This window comes from Neodiprion virginianus, chromosome 2 (genome assembly GCF_021901495.1).
Source record: "Neodiprion virginianus isolate iyNeoVirg1 chromosome 2, iyNeoVirg1.1, whole genome shotgun sequence".
Taxonomy (NCBI): Eukaryota; Metazoa; Arthropoda; class Insecta; order Hymenoptera; family Diprionidae; genus Neodiprion; species Neodiprion virginianus.
Genome location: NC_060878.1, coordinates 9,432,299 through 9,451,527, shown reverse-complemented (window position 1 = coordinate 9,451,527; position 19,229 = coordinate 9,432,299). Strand labels below are relative to the sequence as shown.

Sequence of the window (19,229 nt, the reverse complement as noted above, 5' to 3'; positions counted from 1 at the left end):
GAGTAACTAAAAAAGGAATAAATTAAATGAGGCAGAGTTAAAAAACGGAGACGGTAATGAAACGAATTTCAAAACCTCGGTCCTTGTTTCGAGGAAAAATTTCACTTCACCTTGGTTACCAAAGATTCGATAGAAATTTCAATCTTGGGAGGTGAATTTCGCTGACATATTAGAGATTTTTTTTTTTCACGAAATTCAACCGCCTGAAATGATTGAAGATAAAACAAGGACGGACAATGAGATCTTGGAGAACAATTGGCCCCGTATCTCGGTTCTCGGTTCTCAGCGAGACAGGAACTACGCGACCTGCACCCTCGTAGCCTCCGGGGGTGGTTGGTTGAATTTACGCGACAACATAATGTACTTCGCACAATGTCGATGTCAGCAGGAAATGACGTCGCGACAACACGACACGAGCCCTATTGCTTCGATGAGGAGAAAGTAGGCATATCTTGAAATACGGTCGAGAGTTTGGAGCGGGTGAATTTTGCAAGCTAGAAAATTGGCAGTTTCGACCAGGCTGCTAAATACGTGTTTCATTAATAACAATCACGCAACGTGTTAACAGTACTTAATAATACACTGTGAGAGAAATTTTTAGTTCCGTTTACCGCTCAGTCCTTAACTATTTTCATTTTTTACCACAATCGAAAATAAAAATTATTTTTCTAGCTGTTACCGGAAACTCTAGTATCCGTTACTATTCTTTCTCATTACGATCACCGTTACTATATTTTCTTGTAACCGTTGCGAATATTTAATGCTTGTGCAAGCATAAATTGACATTAAAGCCTTACTTAACTGAAAAAGTAGAGTGAACGGAAGAAACTGATTTTGCGTTGCAATTAACAAAAAATGATCGACAATAGCGCAAAATGGTTACGCGTGCCTCGGTTTTTTAAAAATTATATTACCGACTGTTAAATTGATACAGTTTACATGGGTAAACGGTCCGCAAACTAAAATCACTAGAAATATGTTTACAGAATTTTCTCGTCATCCTAATCGAAGAATAAGCTTGCAAAATTTCTCAATTAAATATGAGTAAAATAATTTGACAGGGATAATTACGTAAAGTAATATCGAAATACACAGAAAATTTTATCTTCTGCCGCGAGCTTTTTTGAAAAAGCGACTGGGAACTTGCAGGCTGACCGTTAATAGCCGAACACAAAGCTCTAATATGTGGAGACAGAACGTTTGACGAGGAGGACCTGCAGGATAGTAACGCAAACAGAAACATTGGCGAAAGCCAGCAACCCCCGAAGCTATAATTCATCCCCCTCCCGAAGCTAGCAAAAACTGACGCTGAACAAATTGTACCTGCAAGCCTGACATAAATCACACCTATTTATTATGTATCAAACTTGCCACCTTATACACATATATACGTACAGGTATGTTACATTATATATGTATACGCATCCAACGTTGCAGCACGTTTTTTTTCTTTTCTTGTGTATAACGGAAAAAAGTTGGATGAAAACGATTTTAAAGTTACGCGTGGGGGCCCGAAACAGTGTCGTGAAAACTTTCCCTCGTTTTTCCATATCGCAGAGTTTTATATATACATGTGAAAACTTATCGATTACAGGCACGTATAAATGTGAGAGAGAAATTCAAATTCGCGTCAACGTTGACGTTTCCGACCTAAACAGCTGTAATTAATTAAATTAAATTATCTTAGCGACGGAATCGAGCAATTTTGAATTAGAAAAAACACCGGAAACCGTAAATTTGAATGCAGGAAGCTTAGCTACGTCAATACTGAGCTACGTTGAATATTTTGCAATAAAGTTAATACATGTACAGGTATAAATTGTCGAGTCAATTGTGAGAAGTAAATACCTGAGATGAGTAAATGATGCCACAGGACGTTTACACGCCTGGAGAAGTGTCGATATTGAAAAGCAGCGTGTGCGTAAAGGGCCTATAAGAGTAGAGAAGGGAGAAAAGCGAAGAGGAAGAAGCAGAATAAAGAGCAGAGAAAAAAGAAAAGGAAAAAATGAAGAGAAAAAGACGCGGTATCTTCGCGAGCGACGCGACGTCGAGTTTGTATCATGCCGGTTCCCCTGGGATATTTCTCATTACACTGCCAGGCAGCGAGCTTTCCGTCTCTGTACGGCACACGGCGAGTGCACGCACCCATACTTTTTATTGCACTGCGACTGGGAGAAAAGAGACCCCAGAGCCACAGGAGAGAAAGCAAGGAACGTGAAAACTGTCGCTGGAGTCGGTGAAACCCGTTGACGATAAAAGTTCGCTAAGAACCATTCCAATTATCGATAGCATTATGCAAATTTTCGAACGTTGTTCAAAAGGTTTTACCCAATTTTTTTTAATTATACTCACGAAATTTTGTCTAGCCTATTTTGAACTTGTCAAAGACGTTCGTTTTCGTTACAGCATCGAGGAGGTGAGACAAATTGTTAATTGACGTGCGGTTTAAAAAGGATGAGGATAAAAGGACACCCGTAACGTTAAAGGACTCTAACCAAGGCTCCGCATCCGAGTATCGATCCTTGTGAATTACTTTCACGGCGATTTTGTCGAGTCGACGATATTTGGAAAAAGGTGATGGAATTATGAGGCGGGAATAATTTGTCGGAAATCGGTAACCACATCAGAGATATAATACAAGGCGTCGGGCAAGGGGCTGCAGGCGGAGCCTCTCTGCATTTGCATTAGCCAAATACCATCGGCATGGCGAGCACCAACAGCTACTTCACATATTATTCAAAAGCTAAGGCTGCCCCCCTCCCCTTCACATTCAAGTACGTGGTAAATTCCAATTACAAGTTGGTTTCCGCCAAGTTTCACTGCAGGTTGAATTCCCCTCGGAGCAAGAAAGCGAGACAAGCCTGCTAACGTCGTGCCGTGAACACACTGCTCAACCGTATAAACCCAACGGACGTTGCGCTTTACGGAAGGCCTCTTCGGAGACAGTTTCCTTTCCATTTTTAATTTTAATCTTCACGAATACACATCCCATCAGTCTTCTCCTCTCGGTCATAGTATAAAGCCGAAATCCACGTTCACGAACTCTGTTAATCACCATAATTATGACGCAATGACACGATTACTGGATAGACTAGAGAATTTTGGGACCGCCAGAATTTTCCCAAGTCCCAAAACCGCACATTCTATCTGCACACATTTCAAATGTCAAATGAGTTTAAAAAATTTTGTTGGTCTCGAAGCCCTTTGGCCCATCTACTAATCATCACTCATAATGGTCTTCCACGAAATTCCTCTTGAAGGGTGAAACAGAACCACGTGTTACACCAACATATATACCGGAGTATGTGTGCTTCCTTACAACTATAGATCAGAAGGTCTTTCCGGGAGAAACGGGAAGGTACTCGATCATCCGAGTTCGAGGAGCTGGCGAACGATTTGTACAACCCAAGGCAAACCAGTTCGAGCGAACACCATTCCTCCCCATATCTTGAGAGTGCCAGCCGCAAAACGCGGCGCTCGGGGATTCCAAGAAATGAAGACATTAACCCTCGCCGTTTCCCTCGCCTTTTATTTTCATTTTTTATTGAAGAAAGAGCCACGTTTCCGGCGGTTCTACGACATATATCCCTCGTAATAACAACAAAAGTCTCGTTAACGTTTCGGTTTTTTCAGGTGAGCCATTTTCAGAAATTACAAATCGCTGCTGCTTGCCTGGATCTTTAGGTACCATGACTGGGTACTAATTTTTTCAAAAATTAAGGACAACTTTTCATCACAACTCAGTACTGTGGTCATGGTACCTAAAGATTCAGAGAAGTAGAAGTGATTCTCATCTTATTCACCATTGACGACCTGGCTATTCTTTCCCGTACATGAAATGGTTCCGTGTTTTTCGAATTGAGGACCTAAACGTAAACCAGACTTTTGTTTCCCTGTCTGATCTACGATAATGATGAAATCGTTACTGTATACCCTGGAGGTAGAGAACCCTTTCCTACATCCGTCATAACTCTCATTCAGATAAAGTTTCAGAGTAATTTTTCAATAATTGATCAATATCTGCAATAAGACTGACAAGGAAGGCATCCTAGGTCGACTTCTCCGATCTGATTCCTTTTGCAGTATGCTATAGTAGACTAAAAATTAAGCGGCATGTTTTTTTTTACCTGCCATTGAACACTTTAAGGAGGTGAAACCACCCTCCAAAGTATAAGGCGTGTCAAGGGGCGATTTGACAGTTTCAGCCATAAGAACATACTATTTTTTAATCAATCTAACCGGAACAGTTTTCTCACAACGAGAAATGAAAAATGTAATGTGAAAATAAAACTGAATGATCGATCTGGGATACCTTCCTTGCAAGACCGAAATTAAAACATCGCTCGATGCTTTTGAGCTTTCTCTAGGACTCCGTTTATCTAGTTCGTACCAATTACTGGACCAAAACTACAAACACTTCTTATAGGATCGGTTTCAAATTTTTTTTCCCAGGAATGATCTTTGGTTTCGCTATACTTTGAAAATACGACTACAAAATTTTGGGAAATTCTGATCAAAACTGTGCGGAACCTCCAGAGTAAAGCACATGATATTGATTCTTGAGCTACCCCGACCGATTTACGAACGCGTTTGAAGTGTTTCGATCAACACTCGAGCAGAATCAAGCCATGCACAACACTTCAATTTCAATACATAGGTTCTTAACAAACAATGATAGGGTAGAGATAAAAAAAAATTCTCGTTCTTCAGATACACGAAACAAACCGTTATTCACTCATCGTGTAATCCATGAAACTAACTGATCCGATTCAACGAAAGTGTGACATTACAGACCACGTTGAAGTTAGTAACGTTATTGTAACGATTCATGCCAAGGAATAACCATTAATTCCCAATCTTGGAACAATTTGAAATTCAGTAAACCGTAATGAAACGAAATATGGTCAAATCTTGCAATCCTAATTCCTTCAAAATCATTGTAAAAATAAGAAAATAGAGATTTTTTTCTCAATGTTACACCTTTTCTCAACCTTGTCATTATACGCGTTTACACTTAGGATCGTTGGCATACCCTTTGGGCATACCTACGCTCCTTAAACACACACGCGTATATGTATACCTGTACCTATTCAATCGAAATGATTGAAACGCACTGAATATTCCTACCCCTGGCCGACTCGCAGATATATATATATATATATATATATATAATAATATATATATATATATACAATACGCAACCGTCACACTTGAGTGAACATTTAGATATTCCATGTCTGCAATATCCTTCGACGGCATGACAGGTTCTGCCGCCCGAGTGACTGACTGGTAATATTAGAGAACATCGATCTCTGGACTCGACTGCTTGCAGAGATATGTACATATATTCCATACGCATATATGCCTGTGCAAGATAGCTTTCCGCCACGTTTATGCGACGTATATTTCCCGGGTTGCCGAATTCCTCGCAATTTTTTTGTTTTTTTCTCTTTTTCCGAAATCCCCGACCCCCGCTTTTACCCCGTTTCTAATAGTCGATGATAAATTACGGTCACTGTGAACGACGCAACGTGATACCAAACGGAGAAATTAATCGAAGCTGAAAGATTCTCTGGACCGGAAGGACTACGTTTCTCTTATTCCAAAAAGCACGCAGAGTTTACCAACCAGGCGATAAATCATATCTCTCGATTTTCCGTCTAAGATTTGGAACGTTCGGTAAGACTTTCCGTAAAACGTTCGAGCTGTTCTTCCATCAATTCGCATCGACGTCGAAGATATATATTCGCGGTGAACGATTCAAGCACCGATTTTCCTCCACCGTGTACGAGTTATTCTCCCACCATCATCCGATCGAATGATCCCGACGGTATTTCAGCTCCTGAATCGCTTTTCTCTCGCGACACAGCTGGCGGATAAAAGAAGAACTTAAAATCGAGCAAAACAAGTATAATTTGGTCTCTAAAGAGGTGCCAAACGGCGGGCGATCCTCGAATGAGATACGACGAGTGGCCGTTAGAAAGGAATAAAAGAAACGGTTTATCCGAGGAAAAGAAATTTGCCTTGGGTGGAGGAGGAAGGATGTAGTGCCGGGCGATAATCTCTCGTCATCAGTGAGTCTTGCAGTACGCGAGGCAATTCGGTAGCTAGGCGGAAGTTTTGTCGCTCCGAGATATGGATCCTCCAAATGTGAGTTTAATGATTGCTACCGTACCTCTTAGATTTCCATTTGCGTATCTCGCTCGCTTTCCCCGATTTCTCGGTGTCGAGTTTAGACGAGAGCCAAGTAGCGTAGGATAACCGACACACCAGCCGCTACTGTCTTTCCCACGTTTTGTATCTTGCTCGTAAATCTAGCACGATATCCAACCGAGCTTACGGCACCAAAATCCATTCATGATCTCGCACGCGAGTCTCGAGCACAATCCTGCACAATGAACCATTGGAGCTTGATCGTGAGAAGCGTTGATAAATCGGAGGAACTGAGACTTTACGCAGAAAATCAGAGTAACTACCGAAGTGATATTCGGAAGAAAAATTTCAACGTGTTTGTAGTTTCAATCCATCGTGCTTCATTCTGAGTTCTGATAATGATCGACTTTCATTCGTCAGACCGTACTGAAAGAAATTTTTATTTCCGGTTACCGCTCAGTCCTTGACTAGTTTCTATTCTCAGCTGTTGCGAAAATTTTATGCTTGTGCAATGATAAATTGACCTCAAAGCCTTACTTAACTAAAAAATTAGAATAAACCGAACGATCTGATTTTGCGTTGCCATTACCAAAAAAGGATCGACAATAGCGCAAAATGGTTAGACGTACCTAGTTTTTCGTAATTCCAACAATGTTCAAACAGTTTTTTTAACGATACCTGTTTTACCTAATTTTTCTAGGTACTGTAAAAAATGGAATTTTTCTCAATTTCAATGTTCAACCGCAAGTTGACCATTTCGTGCTTTCGGATAGCTTGCCCAGTTTCAATCACTCTTTAAAAATTGTGCAAACGAATGGATTCTGGAATTCGAAGAACGACGTTAGTAAAAACTAAACTTGACATATCTTCGTTTGAATTTCAAGTTTTACATATTTCTTCGCGTTTATAAAATTCAAGAACCTCGACATCGGTTTCCTCTCCTCAACCTCTGGTACATCGTATTTCCGTCGTGGTTATTTCAACACCGGACAAATTGTTGGACTTGCGATTTACACCAGGACGTCTACTCCACAAATTTTTCAAAGACATCGGTGATAAACTGTCGTTCTTAGGACGACGAGAGTCGGATCATCGGTTGCGACGAGTATCTCGGTACCTTGTTTCAAACTTTTAGCCGGCAGTGCGAAAGAGGGTGATGGGGGTGGGTTGGGGGTGGGGGTGTCGCGAGACAAGAGTGGCGGGCAGGTTTGTCGGAAGAGGAGGAGGGCTTCCATAGCCGTCATCCACGCGGAGCTGGGAGCCGGGAAGGTACATTTAATCTTGCATCTCGGCAAGGGATTCTGCTGGGCTTCGTACAAATGAACCCGGCTGTATTACAACTGGGTTGAGGGTCAGGTTGGGCTGGTATATAGTCGGGGGCCGTTCCTGGTCTCAGGCTCTAAGAACCCGGGGGCTGAATTCAAGTCGCTCGAGAGAGTCACGAGGGGGAGAGACGGAGAGTAAGGGCGGTGTTGCGACACGGACGAGTATGTAATCGAGACAAGAGAAGATTACTGCCGTCGGGGTGCAGGGGACAACCCCCGAAGACAACCGAACGTCGTACGTAACTTGCGTCTCGCTTCGACTGCTTTGTTTCGGGTCACTTCGAGGGAGGGGGGGTTGAAATACGGAATTTGAAAAGTTTCGAAAGCGCCAAATTTCGAATTTTAGTAAAGAAATCAAACTCCGACGAAACGTCAAAGTTTCGAATGGTTCGAAAGCTGACAGTCAAGGTTCCGGAAGGGCAAAATGCCAAAAGCTAGGGCATAAATCCGACAAGTCAAAGTTCTCAAAGATCGAAAACGAGAAAATTTTTAAATCTAAAACATCGAAATTCTGAGTGACCGAAGGTTTTCAGTTGCGTTAGTTTTTGGCTTGGTAAGATTTCACCACTTTGATGTTTCTTTGCTCTGGATTTTCGATATTTTTACGTTCGGAATCCTGGTCATTCGGATTTTCGGGTTTTCTGATTTTTCCACCCACTCGTTGAGTAAACTACGCTCTGTGCGTATATCTCAGTTTCGAAATTCTAATCTATCAAAACTTTATTTTTCGGAATTTTGCGCTATCGGAATTTGAATTTTTGGAATCTTGCGTTGCGGAACTTTGAGAGGTCGCGTTTCCGACCATTCGGAACTTTGCTGTTTGGCAAGAGTTCGATTTTTTTACTTCAAATTTCACTTCCGGAGCTTTTCAAATTCGAAATTTCAAACCCGCCCCCAATTCAACAAGGCTCGTAATACGTTCTGTAGTCAAGCGAACTGATTTTTCAGGCAAATTATCACGAAAACTGTCGAAACGCTGTCAAAATTGAACGTGAATGGATTGCAATGGTCAAATCGTCTGACCCGATCAGAATTTTGACTTCCCGGTTTGAATTTTGTTTCTTGATGAAATATATCTGATCAGTTTCAAGTTCTTCAGTTGATCAACACTTCGAAACAATGCGGGATTGATAGATAATTTCTTCCGTCGTACCACTTACGGTGCAATCTTATATTTCTTATTTAAAAAAAAAAAAGAAAAAAAAAAAAACTGGATCAATAGCGAACCGTTTTCGTTTCTCTTAAGGATTGAAAATTTTTAACAAATTGAAAAAGATGGTATTCGAACATAACATTGAGACAAGTTAGGCTTCGAAGTCTTTGTAAGGCTATCTTCGTAAAAGTTCCTGATTTTCTCCATCGAGCGATATAAAAGTTGGTAATTTATCTGAAAGGAAACTATATACGATTGGAATCGGGGATGAAAAAAGAATTCCGTAGCGGGAGGATGAGGTATGACTGAAAAAGCGAGGAAAAAAAGGACGAGGAAGGAAAATATCTCGGTGGATGCTATATATATCAACCAACCCTCGATCCTCGAATATAATGAACGTTAAAAAGTTGAGGAAACGGTTTTTCTTCTTTCTACTTCTTCTTCTTCTTCTTCTTCTTAACTCCTCATATTTTTCCCTCTTTTTTTCTTTATTCTCACTCAGAAGTCATATCGGTTTTATAACCATCTGGATTCTAAAACTCATTACTCGGAGAAAAGTGATTACTCTAGTTCCCCCCGGCCCGTACCCGGTCCATCTCCCTAATTGCCGTTAATTTTACAACCTTAAAAGTTGAAACTCGTCCCCCTCCTCATTTCCTCCCCTTTATACCCACGTATACATCTTACAGACGTATCGTTTTCCACCCCGGACTTGAATTTCCTCCCTTGTGTATAAAACGTGGAAGGTCGAACACGTAGCCATGGACCTCGTACGTAACTATACGCCGGAGAAAAAAGAAAATTCATTCGAGAAAAATGCTCGATTATATTTCAACGTGACGAGCCTCCGGACGACTTTTCGCCAACTTCGTGCAGCATCCCTGAAAAATATTAGGTGAAGCAGGTTTTAGGAAAAAGGGGGCTGGTTACCTACGCGACTGTATCTTTCTGCGGGCAAATCCGCGGACGGTTTGAATCAAGAACGGATTTACCGACGTCTGCAACGTCACACAAATGCGCTCTTCTGGATAGGAGCCAAAAAATCCAGTCCTCCTCATCCCCACAATTCCGCACATGCACACGAAATGTGCATGGTCTCAGAATTCGCGAATTCATTTTGAACCCAACGTAAAGTTTACTCATATAACGAAGTTACGAGTTGGTATTTTTCTTTTTTTTTTTTCACGTACAATACATACATACGGTACGGGGATAATTAATAGCCGAGTATGAAATAGCTATTTCTATTCAAATTTGAGCTTCACCAATTGCATGCATAACGTGGCTTCCGCGAATAATAATCGACTAGGCGGAATCGTTTGCACGAAGGATTTTCCACAATCGGAAGGAACGCTGCCTGTTTTCTACATCTCTGCACGTAGATATTTCACGGCGCGTCTCTATTGTTCGCAGAATTGTGACGCTGCTACAGACTCGCTGCGACGGTGTTTTACATTCAAAATGGCCCGAGGCTTGCGTCACGTGCGATGGCGACTCGAATGCAGCGCGATTCTTCCCCGGTACTTTGAAAAAGAATACCAAAAGGATATCGAAAAAAGTTTTTTTCAAAAAATTGCCAAGTATAACGCGAGTTTCGCCGAGAAACCGCTCAAAAGTTCGAAGTAGAAAAATCGCAAATCGTTTAAAATTACATCTTCAAAAAAATTAGAAAAAAAAAAACTTTTTCGTTACACTTTTTTTTTCTTATCTTAATTTGATACCGTTTCGTCGATTTCAAAGTTGGAAAGCAGGGTGAAATAGAAAAAAAAAAAAAAAGACATCGTCATTGCACCAACTCGAGTTATTACAGTACTCGTTGTTAATCTTTAGATATGCAATGTAAACCCTGTTAAATTTTATGATGTCTGTCGTAGAGCGAAACGGCGACCGAACCATTCTCCGGAATATAACGCGGACAGGAACGCGGCATAAAAGGTGAACTTTTTCGTGCAGTTTCATTCTTTTATTTTCCTTTACTTTTGGTCATTTTAATTTCATGTTTTAATATTCAGCGCTGCACCGAGTCGCGGCGTATCGCAGGATGCAACTGCGTGCATGCTGCAGCGAGGACCGTCACCCGGTATCCAATTTCACGTTTAAAATTGCACGATATACCCGCCATGGAATTTCGTTTTTTCCCATTTTTCGTCCCCAATTTTATTACTCTTATACGCTTCTTTGATAGGTATAACGACATAACGACCAGCCGTGTGCACAAGTCTCGAAAATAAATTGCAGTCTCTCCCCCTTTGAAAAAAAAAAAATATATCCCACTTTGAGCTCTTTCAATTTCGACGGTTATTTTATTTCTACGATATTGAATGCAAAAAAAGAAAAAAAATAGAAAAACATATACATGTATAGATACAGCTGTTACCACGACTCAACATGAAATCGTACACCGGAAGTCTGGAACGTTTGCAAAGTTTGCAAAATTTTTTGAGGTACAAAAATTCACGGTTAAAACCTGACCAGGCTTCTGCGCTACGATATGTGCATATTAAGAGGCATCAAACTCTCAAAGTTCAACGTTCCAGGGTATTTCATTATCTCAATTATCTTCGGCGTGAATTTCTGACCGGAGAATTTTGTACCACGATTTCAGGGCAGACGTGAGAAACGGTTCAATAGCTGATTGAACGAATAATTTTTTGATTCGTTTGATTATTCGATTTCGGATAAAGGCCAAAAGTTCAGCAAGTAATAAGAAGGCTCGTTTATTTTTTTTTTTTTTTTTTTGCCATTCGGAATTTTCAATAACTCTACTGATTTTTTTTTTCTTCTGGGAAAAGTATATTAGCCGGGATTCTATGCATTATATACATTTAAAATACGCGAAGTTGCGTTCTTCTGTTTTTCAAGTTTCGCATTGCCGCATTGTGAAAGAATTAATGCGGGTAACGCTGCGGCCAGGATGGAAATTTTTAAATCAGTCGAAAGCTGATTACCTCCTGAATTTTCCACCACGCAGATGACATTTTCGTCCTGGTATTATATGATTATCCGTAACGGCTCCAGACACGGTTCCGAGCTTTCAGGCTGATTCGACAAAGAGAACTCTTCACTTCGCTTCGCCTCCCCCCTTCGCTCCTCGCATTACGCCTAGGCATCCATACTTGTTCGTTAATCTCCCTCGTCGAAGACAATAAACGCCGTGTTTCCAGAATCTCGAATTAATCTCGAGGGTATTACCTACTACTATGAGAGGAAATCGGTTAATCTCTACGGTTAACAGTCGTAATCCGAGAACAGAAATTATCCGAATACCTCACGGCGGTGTAATTTACTGCGAAATATCGTTGTGCAACTCGCTTAATTTTCATTCACACCACGGACACGGTATTCTCATGAATATTTTCATCGTCGAGTATCGGAAAAAATTCTCAAACTCGTCACCGAATTTCCAACACTTACGATAAGGATGATAAAGAGAAAAAAAAAAAAAAAAAAAATTTGCAGAAGTCAAATTCGACGGCAATACGTATGAAAAATTATTGGAGATGATATTCGCAGAGAAAAAAAAGATATCCGGAAGTAATTGAAAAAAAAAACCATAGATCGTTGTTGTTTTTATACGTTTTAAATTTGAAACACTTATCGCTTCTGGTAAATCGGATGAGACGTATTTGACAGTCACGTTTTCGCCTCAAGTTCCACTGTTCGCTAAGTCAGTAGTAGACAAGACAACGTCAGTGATCCTATGACATGGGGGAAGGTAGATAAAAGGCCAATTTGGTGTCACGAGATCCCCTCAGAATATCAAGTAACGTTCCCGAAAATTCCGAGGTGAATAAGGGGGGGGGGGCAGGGTTTGCGTTCGGGCGAAAGATAAGAGAGGCGAAGAACGGAGGTTGAGGTTTTCTTGGGCTTCTTCTTCTTCTTCTTCTTCTTCTTCTTCTTCGGGACGCGCCCCTTGGCGACGTTTTAACAAAACATTTGAATCCTGCGTTATATTGCCCGGCGGCAATTCTAAACGCGCGGGAAGGGAGAAACGATTCCGTTTTATCGTGACAGCCACCGTCCCCCGTGGCCTCTAAAATATTCAAACGGTTACCCCGCAGCGTTTCTTCCGCGTATGTTTCCGCCGACTGGTATCATCTTTGAATCGACTCTCAAGTCGTGGTATCAAAGAATCGGAAATTACTTTTTGACGTAGAGACTAATCGCTCTTCAGGAATTAAAATTTCATCACAACAGCCCCGAAATTAGGCACATCAGATTTTTTCGAAACCATCTTATGAGTATCGGCACAAGTTCCAATATCTACAGTTTAAATACAGACGTTTTCTCTTTTTATAAAGAAGAAAATACTTGAAGATTTTCAGAAAAATCATAACTTTGATCAATCGCTCAAACTAGTCTCGCTGATTGAATAATTTCTGCTATTTCTGAAAGCTTAAATATGTTACCTTATAATATTCACCACGAGATTTGTGGAATCTCTTCAACTCCGGAGTGAAATATCATAAATTCTTGAGAAATATCTTGAAATCAATATTATCAAAATTCCCTGAAGTCTTAGGAAGTTTCTGAAAATTTTAACCAAACATTTTGCAATCCATAGAACCCCATAGAGTATCAAAAAATCCTTTACTATCTCAAAAATTCCTACAATACGAAATCTTAGGAAATTTCACGAATTCTTCAAAGTCTTCATTGTAAGTTCGATGAAATCTTTCAAGTATCTATATTTCGAAAAGACTAACGCCACGATTCCGCGGGGAAACGAGTCCCTCTAACAATTAGGCAGAGATTTTTCTTGCCATTCGCACAGATTCGTTGGCGTAATGAATAACCAATCGAACATCCGCACACGATGCAGAATTTACAGGCTCGTCACGTAGCTTGACGGTATCGGAATGAGCGACTGGTTCTAGTTCTCTAGTTCTTAAATGGAAATTGAAAGTATCTAAATTACACCCTACTCTTAAATCTTTCAAATGTAATTTCTAAATTATCCCGCGAACTTTCTATATACAAGCTGATGAATATAATATATTTTCTATATACAAGATTACCGAGGTTACAATAAATCGTAATTCGGAGTTACGTACAATCTTTCCATGGTTTATCTTTCTCGCGTATATCACATAATCGACAAGCGTATTCGTTAGCGGGAACGGCTTTCGAGGTCTCGCCACCTGGCGGAAGATCCGGAACTGCAAAGCGCCAGCTGTAAAACTGCCTACAATCACTTCTATGCCGTTGAAAATTATTTCCCTCCCTTTTTTTCCAGCTTCTGGTATCGAAGCAAATTAAGTTTGTGTAATACCATCAATGACACTACACAGAGCGTGTAGCAGCTTTTGTTAAAATTTCGTGAAAATCGATCGAGCTTTTCTTTTTTTTTTTCATTCTGTTAGCAAAGCTCTCTCTTTACGATAGTGGTGTAGATTGTTTGCGAGAATAGCGGCATACCGCCTCCGTTTTCTTGCAGGTACCTAATTTTCAGTAACCTCCGTGTTATCCTCTACAACCTCGGCCAAAGCCGTTATAATTAAAGGTCTACTTAGCTATTAAAATATTCCATTAAAGTGCGAACCACCGCCCGAAGCTCAACGGTACGCGTCTTATTAAGGCAACACGGTGTCACTCATACGATTTCTCATCCGAGGAATATGAGACCTTTGTGAATTATTTCCTATCCTTGAACGTCGGTTCGATATTCTCTTCGAACGACGGATTCTTCGATTTTCAGCTCACTTTATGCGCAACACGTAATCTCGTACCTATAAAGCTTTTCGAGTTCCGTTTAAACCCCCCCCCCCCTCCCCCCCCAGGTCCAACCGGAAATTGCGCGAATTTGACATTTTCAAAACCAGCGTTGATAGAGATTCATCGATCATCCTTACAAGGGTATGGACGCATAGTCTGACCAAAAATAGGTCAAACAAAAGCGTAATGAAACTAAGGAACGAAGAGTCGCACCGAAGATAATCTACAAGTCACATTATACTAAAGAAGTTTCTATAACATCGAAAAAAAAAAATTTAAATATTGAATTATGATTACAAACATCTTAGGTATAATATTAACGACGCCAGAAGAATTATATTATCCTACCATACTTTCAGCCAAGACAAATCTATGCTGCCTGTACAATTTTTATTAACAGTATCTCATTTCAATTATCAAACGATCTAATAAATGATCTAAAAATCGTATTATTAATTGTTTGTTAGATTATGGATAACATTATAAAAATAATGTATCCCTTGTTACCGAGTCTTAAATTTATCACTCACAAGCTCAATAAAAAAATCAGACTCAAACGATTTCTAAAAAATACGCTCGTGAATGGAGCGAACTATTTATAATCAAAATCGTCTAGACTGTACGGATTTTTCGGCGAAGCAATCGTATAATCGTGTAATTTCTTTATAACGAACACATGTATTATATACAATTAAATTAATTCGTTTATAAAGAATTTTCCTAGGTCAAAGGAACTTTTTCAATTAGAATAAACTCGACGAGCTTCAGTTTCACTTTTCGTATCTTTGAACGATCCTATCGCCACGTTTGTGTTTCTGCAAAATTGTTTCACCACAATACGAAAATTGTTATCCAGTTTTCTCAGCAAGCCTTAAGTGGAAATTTTTTCTATCAGAAGGAAAACTAGCAGGTCGAGAAACCGAAGCCGGCAATAATAGCTCGTGGATTGGAAACTTGATTCGAGAAGTCGACCGCGAAACGTCGAGCAGCACCGTAATGTATACACCATTCTGACATTTCTAATAGAATGCATGCAGATAGGAAAGCTCGGAAAGTTTATAATTGTGTAATTGAAATTTGGCCGTTTGTGTGAGAGAGTAATGCACCTACACCCACGTCAAGCCTCGGTTCACGGTGCGTTGAAGGTTGTTTACGAGCCCCGCTGTGAAATCAGTGGTCTGTTTCATGCTGTCTGGAACTACTAATTCGGTGTATTACCTCGCGGTATTATTATTACGTTTCCATGAAAACTGTTACCTACCTACTCTAACAATAACTATACTTACTTCCCGGGTGCTCGTTTCAGACATTATAATCCCAAGGTAACGAACGATCAACGAATAGAGTCAAAATTCGTCGAATAGAGTGAAAACGACGCTGAGACATTTGTTCGACGTAATAAACGGAGCTTTTTCGAAAGAAACGGAAACTCCTGGTCTCAAAATTGATCTCACTCTTAGCGCTCGCAGTCTTCGCAATCATTCAACAGAAGTCTCATTTTTATAAAAGCATATTATACGTGCATTATATGTATGTATATACATATATATACACCTTGGCAAGTTTCGCCAGAGTTTTCGCGTGACTTATCGCAACATCGTGAGTAAAGTGCGTGGAGGGATGATATTCTTGGGTGGACATTCGAATTATGCATCACGAGGAGAGCCGGGCATCTGCGACGCCTGAATAAATGTAAAAAGTTTGACATTTCCCAGCGACTGAGGCGATTTATATGGGGGTGTTTGCTTTCTTTTTATTTTACATCTGTTTGTTTGGTTTTCCTCTTTATTTTTTTTTTTTGTTTCTTCTTCTTCTTCTTTCTTTGCTTCATTCTTACCTCAGAAATGTTCTCTACCTTTATAAGAATTGCCAAGAAATGGTAACAATGAGTTACAGACGTGTTACGTAACACGAACTTGGAGTAAATAAAGTGTGGATATATACCTGCCTCCCTCAGGAACGCGAAGAGCTAAGGGAACTTTCTTCGTAACTCTCATCGCAGTTACTCAATTTCGAAGGGACTTTTCTTTTTTGTTTTTTCTTGGTACGGTGAATAATTTGAATACGTGTATTATTGTTCAAAGATGTGCAGGATTACAAGAAAATTTGTGTCGGAAGTCTGTAAGAGAGTAAAATGAAAAGAAATCTGAACCAATGCTTGACGGTTGAAAACTAGCCAGCCGATTCAATTTTTATATCGAATCTATCCATCTGTTGATATACTGATTTATATCAACGGCTTAGAAACTTTAAAAAATCATTCAAGTTTATTTGAAAATTGTTCGAGAGTGTTCTTGAATATTTCCATCATCACGAACAGTGGAATCCGATTTCTCACATCAAAAGATAAAATGACAAAGGTTTCGTACAATCGATCGCGAGTGAGGGTAAAAACTTTTTTTTGCCTGCTCTGAATAATTGTGAGTAAATGTCGGTAAAACGGGGGATGAGAAAAAAAACCAAGAGAGCACAACATAACGTTTGTAAAACAAGTACGTGTAACATTTTCCAGATTTGTTAATTGGATTCTCGGTTGAAACTCCGATAATTCATAATTTCAGTTAGAGAAGCGTCGCCGTAAGTGGGACAAATTTATATTCAAGTTTCTGTTTGCAAAGCAGAATATCAATTGGGGAGGAAAGCGGCAGAGATGAAGGGAGAGGAAGGGGTGGGGGGGGATGACGGGGTGGTTCGAGCAAAGACCCAAATCGATTTAAGTCTTTATTTCTATTATTGTTTCAAAGTGAGAGTTTCGGCTGATCCCCGGACACCCTGTAATAACGTCCAAGTAATTTTAAAGTACCGTCGAGATCGGCGAGAGGAATAATAAGGGAGTAACCCTGAAATAAAACCGATCCTGGTATCGTTTCATATCTACCGTCTACCGCAAACCCAGACTTTGAAGTATCTTCGCTTTTGTCCTTCGAAATCAGGTAAAAGGTACTAAATTTTCATCAGATATTTATCGTACACAGGATGGTTCGATGTAGATTTTTGTTCTACATTATTAAAACAGCCTTCCAAAAATTGACCAGAAACTATTCGAACTGCTTCAATTTCGTCTGTAACGAAAGATATCGTATGAGAATCTCGCGAATCTACGCAAGCTTTTCGTCTTCGGTCACATTCGTTTTTCGAACTTTCACTCGGCACCCTGACCCATAACAACTTGGCCCAAGTTGAGCACGTACGAGATGTATTCCGATTTTTCGCTTAAACTTGATTTTCCAAGCACCGTAAGCGTGTCAATCTAGGATGGAATTGAAAACGAGGAAAAAACAAGTTCCCCGGTAAACGCAAGCACAAAAATGCACCGCGTGGCTTCGCAAGGCACGAACAACCGGAAATGCTGATCAAATGTTGAATATCGCTCGAAATGTAAAAACCGGAATACACGAAATAACAACAAGGGGTCGGGGTGAAAATATTTAAATGTCAAAAGATCTGAAGACCACAGTACTGAATTTTTAAAGAAGCTGAAACTTGATTTATAGAATTTTAAAATGTTGAAAGTCAAAGTATAGCGCAGTAAAAGAGCAGAAAGATCACAAACACAAAATGTCAAATTCTAGAATCGTCAAAGTATCTCTAGATAATACAGAATCGTATATAGATTCTCGATTTTTCCATTCTCTGTGTTTTAACCTTCAAATATTTTCAATGTTCTATACTTGAACCTTCCACATTTTCAATTCTCCGTATAAGATTTTCTCGTATACATGAAAATTCGACACATCGATCCTCCTATCAAACGGTAATTCCAGTTTTTCACCCCTGCCAAAAATAACGATGCAATAAGTTACTCACCGGCAATTAATAAGCAGCAGGCGAGCATCCCTCGACCGCGAGTAGGGGTAGGTGGGAGAGCTTTTTTGAATCCAGATCGGGCCCCCGCCTCAGCGAGTGTTTTTAATATTATTGTTATTATTATGCGTGTTCAGCGTCGTTGATGCTGTTTCTCGTTCTTGTTGTTTCTTTTTTTTTTTTTTGTTTATTTGTTTATTTGTTTATTTGTTTTTTGTTTTATCGTCGTCGTTTCGTCGTCTTTCCTCAATACCGCCGTATTATCGGACCGGAAATGTTTTGCGAAACGTGACCGGAACCGGACCTTGTCGCGATCACACGGGGCTCATCGTCACGCGCGCGTCTTCGCCCCCGGCACAACCGACTACAACTGATCGTGCCGTCGGAGCCTCGGGCTAGTCGCGCAAGCGCGCAGCCAAGATACGGACAGGTGCGACAAAGAGGAACAACAGGCGGACTCCATCCTCCCCTGCGGTGTTCCCGGCGCTACCCTCGATCCGTTCTACCCGGCAGAAATTTCATTTCGAATTTTAATGCGTCGAGGGATCGGGCTCTGCTGCCAAATTCGACTAACTCGCTATTTTTATCGGGGCTTTAACCCTTTCGATATCACCGTTCCGCTTACATCAAAAATCTTCCATGTCCTAGCCTTGTCACAGTTTGTTTACATGATTTTTCTTACTTTGTATAACCCCAAAAACTCCCGGGTAACGAATTTTGGCAAGGATCATCGAATTTTGATTATTTTTACCATTTTGCATCCGCCATATTGGGTCTGCCATCTTGGGTTTGGAAATTATTCAATTCTGATTTCAAATTCGTGATCAGCGACCCCAAAAACTCCCTAGTAACGAGTTTTCGCAAGAATCATCGAATTTTGATTATTTTTACGATTTTGCATCCGCCATGTTGGATCCGCCATCTCGGGTTTAGAAATTATTCGATTCTGATTTCAGATTCGTGATCAGTGATCCCAAAAACTTCTGGGTTATAAAATTCAAGCCAAAATATTGAGTTGAAAAATGTGTGATTGAAAGAGTTAATGTCTAATAATTTTCGTCTTGATACCTCGTATTAAG

General features: G+C 40.2%; 1 protein-coding gene across 9 annotated transcripts in view; it reads right to left on the bottom strand.

Annotated features, from left to right (window-relative positions):
* Nucleotides 1-18,499, bottom strand: part of LOC124297114 (Down syndrome cell adhesion molecule-like protein Dscam2) — a 116,446-nt gene extending 97,947 nt beyond the window's left edge. For all 9 annotated transcript variants that reach the window (XR_006906533.1, XR_006906534.1, XR_006906535.1 and 6 more), the window contains exon 1: nucleotides 18,154-18,499. Coding sequence is in view for 6 of the 9 variants with exons in the window: in XM_046747763.1 (XP_046603719.1) it covers nucleotides 18,154-18,181 (28 nt within the window). In the remaining 3 variants the exon portion in view is untranslated. The remainder of the gene's footprint in view (nucleotides 1-18,153) is intronic.
* Between the last annotated feature and the right edge of the window lie 730 nt (nucleotides 18,500-19,229).